An 11,537-nucleotide genomic window follows, 5' to 3' on the forward strand; every position below is an offset into this window, starting at 1 on the left:
TTTTCGGTTAATTTTGACGAATTACTTATATTAAAATAAAAGCTACTTCGTGTAGCATCCGTTAATTACGCTTTTTGGTGTTATTCGCTTTAACTTCGCGGGTCCTTGGAATTTAATTGAGCTAATTATGGCTAATTTGTTGGGACAATTGCATCACTTTCACACGCCCTTAGGCCAATAATTTTGAGAAAAAAAGTGTCCAGGGAGAGATTTAACAACAGCATATGTCCTTTGTTCTAAAAACGCTTCTGAATAATATTGGGTGGATTACCGTCCTGCCCTGTTCATGTACAGAATGACCAAACATTGTTTTAAACGCTAGGATGACCCCGATTTAATCTATTAACCCTTTCCCTAACAACAGCCTTTAAGAACGAACAAGTGGATACATAAAATTTGGACGAAGTCGAGTGATAATCGGTGATATCAATAAATCTTCAATGGAGCATTCACCTAATACTTTGGCAATATAGTTTAATCGAAGTTAAATAAACACCAGTCATAAACCATTCATTCAATTAAGTCTTTTTAGCCTCTCTACTAGCTAAGACGGTACTTGTTTTTCAGTTTCAAACGTGTACTTGGTAAATATTGGTGAATTACCTATGTTTTGAAAGCAATTTCGAACTAATCACAACACCTACATATTCCTCGAAGATTTCTTTTTAACCTCAATATGTACCCCTTTTACAAGTTAAAGGGGTACATATTCTTCGTCAAACTTTAAAGGTGTATTTTGTAAAATTATGTGATTAAAAATGATATCATTGGCAACCACAACGTCAAGAAAATTTTGAAATAGGTTTCATTTGTATTTAACAAAATAAGGTTGAAATGTAAGCTATGCTCTCTCTCAATCAAAGAGAAATGGGAATCTTTAATATGTGATTGTGGAGTTTTTTTTTTGGAAAAATGGGATGAAATTAACTTGTAAACTTCGTCGCATTTCAACATGGCCAATTGCTTTGTGCATCGAGATATACCATAGAAGCATAGGTTCAACCCTTTACTTCCAAAAACGACCACTTGACCAGCAGACTAATTTCACAAAAGTTATCGGTCAATTCGAAATTAGGTCTTATCCGGGCTAACAGGTTATAGTATGGAAAGGGCAAAAAAAGGGGGGGTCCCTTGTAAAGCCACCCATCGGTTGCTAGGCGACAAAATCGTCAACATAAAAGACTCGGGACTCAAACGTACAGTGTATCTGAAGAAATAATACCACCACAATCAAGTCGGTTATAAGCCTAAGGATCTACTAAAAGACCTAAAAATTCCGTAAATTCGTGCGTTTTAAAATTACTTTTCGTATATATAAATATAAGTTTGGTCAAAAATGTTGTTCAGAAGCGTATGGGATCCAGGATTCTGAAAAGCGCGTATCCCAGTAAACAAAGTTTTCCTAGTGGTACCCAGTTTCTCGGCTTAATTTTGAAAGCAACTTTTAGTATGTAGAGGCCCCCGAGAGAAGCCCGCCAAAAATTTGTTTTCTAAAACAGAGTGTTTTCGCGGAAAATATTTTTGCTTTATTACTACTATAGCGAAGGATTAAAGCGCAACGTAATCACCATGCCCGAAGTGGAAAACGTTAAAGTGTCCGTGAGGGTTCGCCCTTTTATATCCTTTTCTTGAAATTTTAAGTAGACGTACCAACTACGAATACGTTCACTTCACCAAAGAGTGTCGATGCGAGCGATGATGTTACGTTACCATACGACAGTTTTAGATTTCTTTTGTTATTTTGCGACGACTATAGTGTAAATGTAAGGATTTTCAAAGGTTGAATCAACCATCTACACCCTGGGAAGGGTAAATTAAGAAAACATATTGAAATCTTTGCGATGTTTAGTACATAACTATACAGCGTTTTTCTAATAAGTCTGCCATAAATTTTAGGGTGTGTTCTTTGGATCAAATTGAATGGAAACTGTCGAAGAACATTGGGTCTAAAACAAGGAAATTGTAATAACACATGTGTAGTAATTACCTTTACTTTTCAAGCGTACGCATGCACACTTCTACCAATTTAATAGTATACTTCTGCTATAGATAAATGCTGGTTCAATAACGTTTTCATAGATAGAAGATTATTTAAGGCTGATATGTCTTACTCTACATGTGTGACTATTTCCTTATTTTAGGGTTCAATCAACGTCTGGGAGCCCATATCTCCAAATCTAAATGATCTTTGACACTTTCCTCTCCGTTTGACCCTAAGAACACACTCTTCGTTTTATGGTAGACTTATCAGAAACACTTTCGTGAAATGCTCAGTCGTAAAAAACAGTGAATATGGCACGCAACAATAGACGATTTAGAAATCAATGAAATCATATAAACATTCGTAGGTTAGAACTATTTAACATTACTTTTTATGTACCCACGTTGCTTCTGAAGGGTTACAGGAGGAAGGTTGACTCAAGACAACACGTTTTCAGGAGTCAACCCCCATTTTAGATATAGCTGTTGCATGAGCACGCTATTTTATTTACTCTTGCCGAAAGTCCTGCATTACTCGAGAATAACTTTATTGTCCCTTGTTAAGCGACGTATGTTCAACATTAATGAGAGAATTAAACGAAATTCATCATAAGAACTGAAGGTGCGGCATGGTTGTGTTGTAGAAGCTTTAGAAAATTTGTTTAATATTAATTTGTTTAAAAGCGAGATAGCTACTCCATTTCGAGCTATAGTTTTGACTAGCGGCTATTTTAACTAAAATATTTCATTAGCTGTATATACAGTCTTTGCATATTCACTAAAATCCTTTTTTCAAAAACGTCTGACACAAATTTTATTTGTCAAATGGAAGCGCTCTATCGCATCTCTATATATATTTAATTAATGAATAACAGAAATGTATATTTTTCTATCATTCACAGCCATTTCCCGGTAAATTTTTACTCCCATACTTAATCATTTGTACAATCATCGTTTAAAAATTGTCACTAGAATTTCCTGCCTGTTCATTTTAAATATAATATTTTATAATATTTAAGGGGAGGGTCTTTTAAAAACCTGCACGATATCAATTAAGAACACCTGCTAAAGAATCGTACCAGATTTTTCACAAATATTTATAATTATACGGTATACCGTACCTTAAAGCAAAAGCACTTTAAGGAAGTAAACTACAAAATATTTGATAATCATATAGAACAAATTCATTAAGATTGGTAGCGCTAATGTCCCAACAATATGGAACAATTATACCGCTATAGGATTTGATTTTTTTTTCTTTCATGAATTTAATACGATTTTGTCAAATACTTTAATAGTAGTGTGAAAATTAAGTTATACTTTCTGTTAATATGGTAATTCAGGTTCTCAATCGTCTTTTTAACCCACTTTAGGAATAATTTAGGTCTTAAATCCTAAATTAGACGCAGTATAGGTTTATTTTGAGTTCTAAATCCTCATATTTACACTATTTAGGCATAATTTAGGTTCTAAATCCTCCATTCCACACAATTTAGGTGTAATTTAGGTTTCAAACTTTCATTTAGAAACATTTAGGCATAATTTAGGTTTTAAACTCTCATTTACACTCAAATTAGGCATACTTTGGGTTCTTAAATCTCATTTAAACACAATTTAGGCACACTTTAAGTTCTTAATTCTCATTTACACACAACTTAGGGATACTTTAGGTACTTAATCCTGATTTCTACATGCAATTTTGGTTCTAAATAGTCATTTTCAGCCTAAAAATAGTAATATTTTAGGCCTATCTTTACGTGTCTTGATTCAAACAATTCCTTAACGTAATGTGTCTACAACCAACGCGAATTGCAACGCAAAGCCAAATCCATCGTATCGATGGAAGGCAATACGACGCTTTTATTTAACCCCGATAACCCCAGAGAAGAGCCGAAGAAGTTCGCTTTCGACCACAGTTACTGGTCACTGGATGGTTTTCGGGAAACCGATACTGGCCTAATAGTTCCTGACCCGAACCACGCCAATGGGCGCAAATTCGCCGACCAAAGTCGAGTGTATAAGGACTTGGGACGGGGTATATTGCACAACGCCTGGGAGGGATATAACGCATCGCTCTTCGCCTACGGTCAAACGGGTTCCGGCAAATCCTTCTCCGTTGTTGGCTACGGGGGCAACGTGGGCATCGTGCCGCGACTCTGCGAGGAGCTCTTCCGAGAGATCGAAAGAAAGAGAGCCGATGGAGATAAAACGCAGTACGAGGTATACGGATACGCGCAGAAATTTCTCTAAAGGACAAGTATCAAAACAAACCCCTTTTGTAATAGTCACTTAATGTCAATTAACTTCAATTAAACTAAACCTAATACCCATAAAAATTACAAACGATAGAAAGAAGTTACGAATTCTAAAATTTTTTAAAATATTTACTTCATTTTCAAATTAATTAAGTAGATCTCTTAAACACACATTCAGTTATTAAAATGACACGACCTAATTACGAATGCTGAAAACTTTTAAAGTTAAATTGAAAATTTGTTACGACTCTAAAGCCCTTAATAATTAAAATATTAAATAGAGTTTAATGGTACTCGTCCTTTAAATGAATGAAACCAACGACATTATTAATTTAATTATTTTAAAAATCCGCTTCTAAAACTTTTAATATCTCTTTAGGTACGTTTTAGTATGTTAGAAATATATAACGAAGTCGTTCGCGATCTGTTAAACCCGACGGCCTTAAGCAAGAAAAAGGGGTTAAAGGTCAGAGAACATCCGAAGAAGGGATTTTACGGTAATTTATAATTAAATCCCTTTTACTTAAGTAAATTTGAATATATTATTAATCATATATATTTAACGTGGAATAGCCGAAGCCCTAACAACAAGCCTAGTTACAAATTACAAAGAAATTGAAGCCAAAATAGACGAAGGAACAACAAATAGGAGTATCGCCTCCACTAATATGAACGCCACTAGTAGGCGAGTATAAATGATATTTAAATAATTGTAATTTAATTCTAATTACTTATTATTTTAATTAATTTACAGCCGAGCTCATACTATAGTCGGAATAACATTTGTACAAAAATCTTTCAATTCAGGAGAGGAAACTGCTAAAACTTCAGTTATAAATCTTGTTGATTTAGCCGGAAGGTAAATTTAAACTAATTTTAAATATTTGTAGTTATTTTTAATAGCTAAGCTCAACTCAAAAATTGGAAAACTATCAACCTGAAACCACCATTAATTCCTAATCAGGCAAAATTACTAGCTTTTATCTTTCAAAATAGGGACTATAGTTGAAAAGAAAGAAAAAATAAATATCGGTATTGAAATTCCAATTCATGTTATAAGGATAGAAAACTAGAAAGAAAAAATAAAGGCTCCTGTAGAAATGTTGTACCCGGCGCGCTTCAGTGGTCAGGGAGAAGCTAACATTTAGGAGGTATCATCGAGATAGTCGCGTTACGCGTCGTCCGAGCGAAATCACGCGTGGTAAAAGGACCGATGATAAGTCAAGAGGAACACACGTGGACCTAATCTAATAATAATAATATTAATATTATTAATAATATACGCATTTATTAACGCGATTAAAATTAAAGATATAGAAACTTATTACAAGGGGATTTAGCGAGGAATAATAATAGAATATAGATATTTTTTTCCCCAAGACTTTTCTTCCCATTTCTAGAGAGGAGCTAAGCAACGTTATACCAGATCTTTTGGGGAAAGAATGGATCTGGTTTAATGCCCCTTAGGCCAGTGGGGGGGGGTGAAAGATGGGTGTAAGGGGGTGATATTTGTAAAGGAAAGGAAAGCGAAGCGAGGGAGATTTGTCGGGAGGAAGATGGGGGCTGAGTTGGAAAGATAGGATTAATGAGAAAAGGGCTAGAGGAGGGAGAGGGGGAAGGAATAAATAGAAGAATATATTTTTTTAAAATTTTCCTTATTCTTCCTAATCTGTCCCCAACTTACAGCGAAAGGGTTTCGAACACGGGTGCCACGGGAGATCGACTAAAGGAAGGAGCGGCCATCAACCAATCGCTTTCTTGTTTGGGAAACTGCATCCACGCGCTCGCCGAAAGAGCCAATGGGAGAAACGCTAGAGGTGAGAACTTTACATCCTGGAGCGAGGGGGAAAATCCCCCCGAACCCCCGCCAACGACTTTATTTTTTCCATCGGATAGAAATTTATTTTTAAACCCGAAACTCTCCCGTACTCTCTCTCCATCCATCCCTTGCGGAATAGCGCGGCGGATGGCGAGAGAGCTCTCTCTCTACCATCCTCCCGCGATCCCGTTCCGGATGACTTCCCTTCTCTCTACTCCTTCTCCCGGTGCTCTCGCTCTCTCTCTCTCACTCACTCTCCTCTTCCGCGCGCCAGTCCCCTTTCTTAATCATTGGACGTGGCCCCGCATCCCCTTCTCGACTATTCTCCGCCCCTCTTTCATTCTTATCTCCTCATTACGAGTCGTTACCATAGTAACGGGCACGTCGGAGAGTTAAGAGAACCGCTGCCGGAGGAATTTTTTTCGCCATTATCATCTTTCTCTCTCTCCTCTCGCGCTCTCTGGCACTCTGCTTCTACGAATCTCTGGTATGCCCAAATTTCGTATCGCTAATTTGTTAACAAACTTCTCCCCGAGTTGGAGTACCGCTACCACGCACCGAGTACCGTCGAGAGAAAGAGAGAGAGCTTTCTAAAGAAAAAAATTTCGGATAAAATTAATTATAGTTGACGAACAAACAGAGCCGCGGGGAGATACTGTACGTCCGATGCATTAATTAGAAAATTTATATAAACATTTTACTACCCCGCTTTCCTACGTCCTTCCTTACATTGGCAAAAGTTCAAAATATCTTTTGAAAAAAATTGATAACATTGAAAATCGAGAAAAGATACGGCTATACAGTTTCAACAACCCCGGTGTATAAATATATATATAAAGTTGATTCAGGCATTATGAAACTTTCATTATACGCTAAAGTTAAAACACGGTTGGAAAAAAAATTCAATATGGGAGAATATAGCCTACAAGTTACAGTTAGGCCTATTTTTCCTAATATATTATTGTTAAATACTACATTTTCTATCCACAAAAAAACTCCCTATAACAATTAACTAAAAACATGCTTTCAAATGAACAAAAATTATAAAAACAGAAAGCAAACCTATAGGAGCTTCAATAAATATCTTACTCTGTTGGGGGGGGGGAGTTGATTTAGGCCTAATGTTTAAACTCATTACCCTATACACTAAGGAGTTTAAAATAGGGGTCAATACATCCTAAAACACGCTCGCTACTCTTGCTAATACGTCAGGAAAACAACGCTGACCCCGTAATTAGTATTAACTTAAGCTTTAAGACATACAATTCTCGTATACAGAGGGTAATTACATTTTGTAATATTCTACATAACTATGAGAGAAACACAAAAGCCAAAATACGTGTTTATGACTTTATTACGAGGTTCCACAATGATTGAATTTGCATAATTTGGTGGATGAATTATTATTTGAGTATTTATCTATAGGGAAAATCAGAACCGTGTTAGAGTTTGTTTATATGTTCCTGTTTTTCTCTTTTTTCTCCCTTTCAAGTTCCATATAGGGATTCTGTTCTAACTAGGCTACTTATTAATGCCTTGGGAGGAAATAGTAAAACCGTTATGGTAATTTAATCATAAACTTAGTAAAAATTCCATATACAAGATAAAGATTTAAGTTTTTTTTTTAATAATTATGCAAATTAGATCGCGGCTATAAGTCCAGCTGATATTAATTATGAAGAAACATTATCAACATTAAGATATGGTAATAAAAAAAATAATTGGGGGTTATGAGGTTTTAGTATATAAATTTAACTTTAAAATGATTTATTTACAAAGCCGATAGAGCTAAACAAATAAAGACAGTGGCATCAATCAACGAAGATCCGACGGAAAAAATGATTAGAGAGTTAAGAGAAGAGAATGACAAGTTAAAGAAAATGATGGATAAGGGAGCCATAGATATTCCTGTAGGACCTGGAATATCTTTAGAAGGTTAATTAATTAATTTACGCAATTATTGTTCTCTCGTTAATTATTATTAATTGGTTACAGTTAAACGTTAAACTAAAGTACTTTTAATTAAGTTAATTATTATTGCTAACAGAAACAAGTCAGTTACGGAAAAAATGGGAAGAAGAAATGAAAGCAGCCATGTCAGAAAATGAAAAACAAATGACGCAATTAAAACAAACCTACGAAGAAAAATTGCGCGAAGCTAAAATCGACAATGCGCAAGTAAATTATTAAGCAGTTTATGGAAAGTCAATTTATATCCTATATAAAACTGATAAGGGGTGGGGTAGGTCAATTCTTGCGATTTTGGTCTAATTATAAAGCGTCTAATGACTTCGATCCCTTAATGTCACGTTTGACTTTTCACGCAACTTGTCTACAACTTTATCAATAAGACAGCACTTGACTAATTACTTCGCATTACTATTTAATCAGGACGAAAGCAGAGTGAAAGCGGAGGAAGAAAAGAAAAATTCCCCTCATTTATCCAATCTTAACTTTGATCCTCAATTATCGGGGAAAATTATTTACGTCATCAAACCGGGTCCAAATACGATAGGGAAAGGAGAGATGGACATTGTTATATACGGTCCCAGGTATTCTTCATTAAAATTAATTGCAACTTTAAACCTCGTTAAGTTAAAAGATCCTATTTCCTTGTTTAGTATTCAAGAAAAACACGCCATAATTACATTGCACAACCACGGAGGAATCACTTTAGAAAAGGGTTCAGATGATTCCAGAGTTTTGCGCAATGGAGAACCACTTACTGGAAGAGTGGAACTCAACCATAACGACAGGTAAACAGTGTCCGATATTTCATGACCCAGTTTAAAGTAATAATAATAACAAAATACCACCACGGTAGATTGGTCTTCGGTACAACCCAACTCTACGTTTTCATAAACCCTGAAGTCCAAATGAACAGTGAGATAGAGTACCCCGAAGTAACTTACGAATCCGCCCAAGAAGAATTGGCTCAAAAAGCGGGGATAAACATGGGGAGGTTAGACGACGAGTCCATGGGTAAGATCGCGTACAATGTTGATATCTAACGCGCATGCCAAGCCTCAAAGATACTATATAACTTGATAAATAACCAAAAACAACAGAAACGGCTCTACTTAACAAGGACTTGATGGAAACGTTACCGGCCATCGAGGAAGCCAATTCAATCAGTGAGGAATTGGATAAGAACTGCAAGTTCGAAATTATGCTAGTGTCGCCACAAATACTTGGGAAAGTAACCGGGGGAACCGAGGTCAGGATGGACGTTAAGACGTTTAATGGTTAAAATAACTAACAAAATTAACTATTTCGCAATTAAGGTTTACGTTAAATTACGGAATCTGGAAAACGGTACCGAATACGAATGGCCAAAGGACAAATTTCTGAATCGAATGTACCTCATGAAAGAAATGTATCAAAACTATGAAGCGGGTGAAGAATGGGACCTACCCGAGGTATATTTTTAGCGTATTATTCCTATTACAATTATATCATTATTGCTTGCTACCAAAACGAAAGTCAGGAAATGACATTTTATTTCCTCTAGGAACAAGATCCGTTTCTGGAAGATCCGGAAATGGAAGTACGGATCGGAAGCGCACAAGTCTACCTACAGCCCTTAGCCTTTATGGTAAGTAAATAAACTCTCTCTCTCCTCTCTCTACCGCCTCTCCCTCAACAGAAGTGTTACCCTAACTCTCCTCGGGTTTCAGATATATTGGTGTTATAGAGAGTGTTAAAATTAAACTTTGCGCCTATTTTCAAGGGATTAGACTAGTTGAAAAAATACTAAATTTAGTCCTAAGTCTCAATAAAGTTAATTTAAGATCTCCCTGGAGGATGAAGTCTCCGGATCACCGAGTACCTATGTTTACCTCTGGCGTTTGGGATTAACAACTTCCGAATTATTTATAAATAAAAGTCTAAACTAAAGAGTTGGGTGGGAAAACAGATATTCAGTTGCGAGTGTAAAAGAAATATATTGACTTCACACGCAAACATTTTCAAAATATCAGTTTTCCCAACAATTAGTTTTAATTAAACTAAATGTTTGAAATAATAAGCGGTAATTTAGAATTCTATAAATAAGATACGGATGTTCAGGGAGAAGATAACTTCACGGGGAAATTAGACTTTAACTAATTACTATTTAAACATAATAGGAAATGAGTGTATTAAATTGAAATTTTGTGCTCTTTGTAGTGGTATGGTGCCAAAATAATATAAAATGTAGGTAAAAACTCACCCCAAAACAATGTAAATCCGATTTTGGGTTAATCTAGAACCTCAGGGAGCGCGATATATGGTCACGTACCTTTTTCGGAGAAAACTAAAATGCGAATTTTCAAATTCACCCAGGTTGAACTTAAGGAACAACTGGAAATTGTGGACTATAAAGGGACTGAAGCCGGCATCATGAACGTAAGTTCAACGCCCAGAGCTAGTGCATTTTTTTTTTAATTGAAAAAATCGTAGCGAAAAGAAGAAAATAAAAAAATTCTTTAACCCTTTCTCTTTGTAATCCGCCCGCCTGTCCGCCTCCTATCTCGGGTAACCCCTCCCGTACCCCCTTAGGGGTATACATTCTCCACGTTTATAGCTGCCTCCTTCCTTATCTCCATCTCTCCTCTCTTTCCACCCCGCTCTTTTCAAACCTCCAAAAACGAGTACTCCATTTTTAACCATGGAGCGTTTATTTTTGGGATGCTGGGGATTTAGGCCTATATTTGGCTTCGTGAGAAAATTCTTACGACTTTAAAAATAGAAAGTTTTCTCACGGATAAGAAATCCATATTCCCCATCCCTTACATAACAATTTTTTTCTAAAAGAAAACACAATAGCTCTTCCCTAACTATATAAACCCTTTCTTGGGGTCTCAAATCTCCCCATCATCTTAGAAAACGGGTTTTAATTCATAAATAAGGTCACCTGAGGCTGATATATACATCTATGCATATTTAAAAGCATTTCTAGAATATACACACATACTCCCTTTTGGTTTAAAAAAACAACCCTTTTCCCTCCTCTACCTGAGTTCTTTCTGTATAAAAAATATAGGGTGATGGAGAAGGCAGAGAAAATATATATATAGGTATATATGGGGTGTAAAAGAGTTATATCATATACAGGTAGTAAATTTATAGACGGGCCTAAAGGGTTATTAAGACTGGTTTTATATTCTGAATACATTTTTTTTTAACTAGGGTAAAACAAGTTTCCTCATTGCCTGCGTAACATTGTGTGGTAAAATACGTAACCATCAAATTTAGCTCACAGGTTATTTTTTTTTTTGAAAAAAATGCCCCCTTCTTGAACTATTTTCAACTCGTAACCCTTTCGAATATCGCGTTTTCAATTCCAACAATTTTTTTTAAAGGAAGGTAGTGCGTGAATTTAAGGCTTGGCAAAATGGAGGAACGACTGGTTTTCAGCCCCGGCGGTACGGAAAGAGCAATTCAACTCTTGCTCGATCGATAAAATCCTTTTTGAACGTAGCAAAATGGCTGACCCACTCCTC

General features: G+C 35.9%; 2 protein-coding genes across 2 annotated transcripts; both read left to right on the forward strand.

The window, feature by feature from the left end:
* The first annotated feature begins 3,819 nt into the window (after positions 1–3,819).
* LOC149691959 (kinesin-like protein KIF28) lies at positions 3,820–4,230 on the forward strand. Its single transcript, XM_089867521.1, has one exon. It carries the CDS (start codon positions 3,820–3,822, stop codon positions 4,228–4,230), a length of 411 nt encoding a protein of 136 aa, XP_089723647.1.
* A 1,561-nt stretch (positions 4,231–5,791) lies between these two features.
* LOC149691960 (kinesin-like protein KIF28) lies at positions 5,792–10,630 on the forward strand. Its single transcript, XM_089867522.1, has 13 exons — positions 5,792–5,802; positions 5,922–6,052; positions 7,547–7,617; positions 7,699–7,759; positions 7,834–7,989; positions 8,102–8,232; positions 8,446–8,606; positions 8,676–8,810; positions 8,879–9,036; positions 9,123–9,271; positions 9,339–9,473; positions 9,566–9,649; positions 10,378–10,630. Exons 1-13 carry the CDS (start codon positions 5,792–5,794, stop codon positions 10,477–10,479), a joined length of 1,485 nt encoding a protein of 494 aa, XP_089723648.1. The 3' UTR covers positions 10,480–10,630.
* The last annotated feature ends 907 nt before the right edge of the window (positions 10,631–11,537 follow it).

The sequence above is a fragment of the Phalangium opilio genome, unplaced genomic scaffold (genome assembly GCF_054372755.1).
Source record: "Phalangium opilio isolate 3A_F unplaced genomic scaffold, DU_Popi_V2 ptg000024l_1, whole genome shotgun sequence".
In the NCBI taxonomy this organism is placed as follows: Eukaryota; Metazoa; Arthropoda; class Arachnida; order Opiliones; family Phalangiidae; genus Phalangium; species Phalangium opilio.

Bases quoted from the DNA above. Each gene is read 5' to 3' on its own strand.
- LOC149691959 (XM_089867521.1), top strand. From the start codon at position 3,820: ATGGAAGGCAATACGACGCTTTTATTTAACCCCGATAACCCCAGAGAA.
- LOC149691960 (XM_089867522.1), top strand. The intron at 9,272-9,338 runs GTCAGGATGGAC...TTCGCAATTAAG, and splicing joins AAGTAACCGGGGGAACCGAG to GTTTACGTTAAATTACGGAA. The intron at 9,650-10,377 runs GTAAGTAAATAA...AAATTCACCCAG, and splicing joins TACAGCCCTTAGCCTTTATG to GTTGAACTTAAGGAACAACT.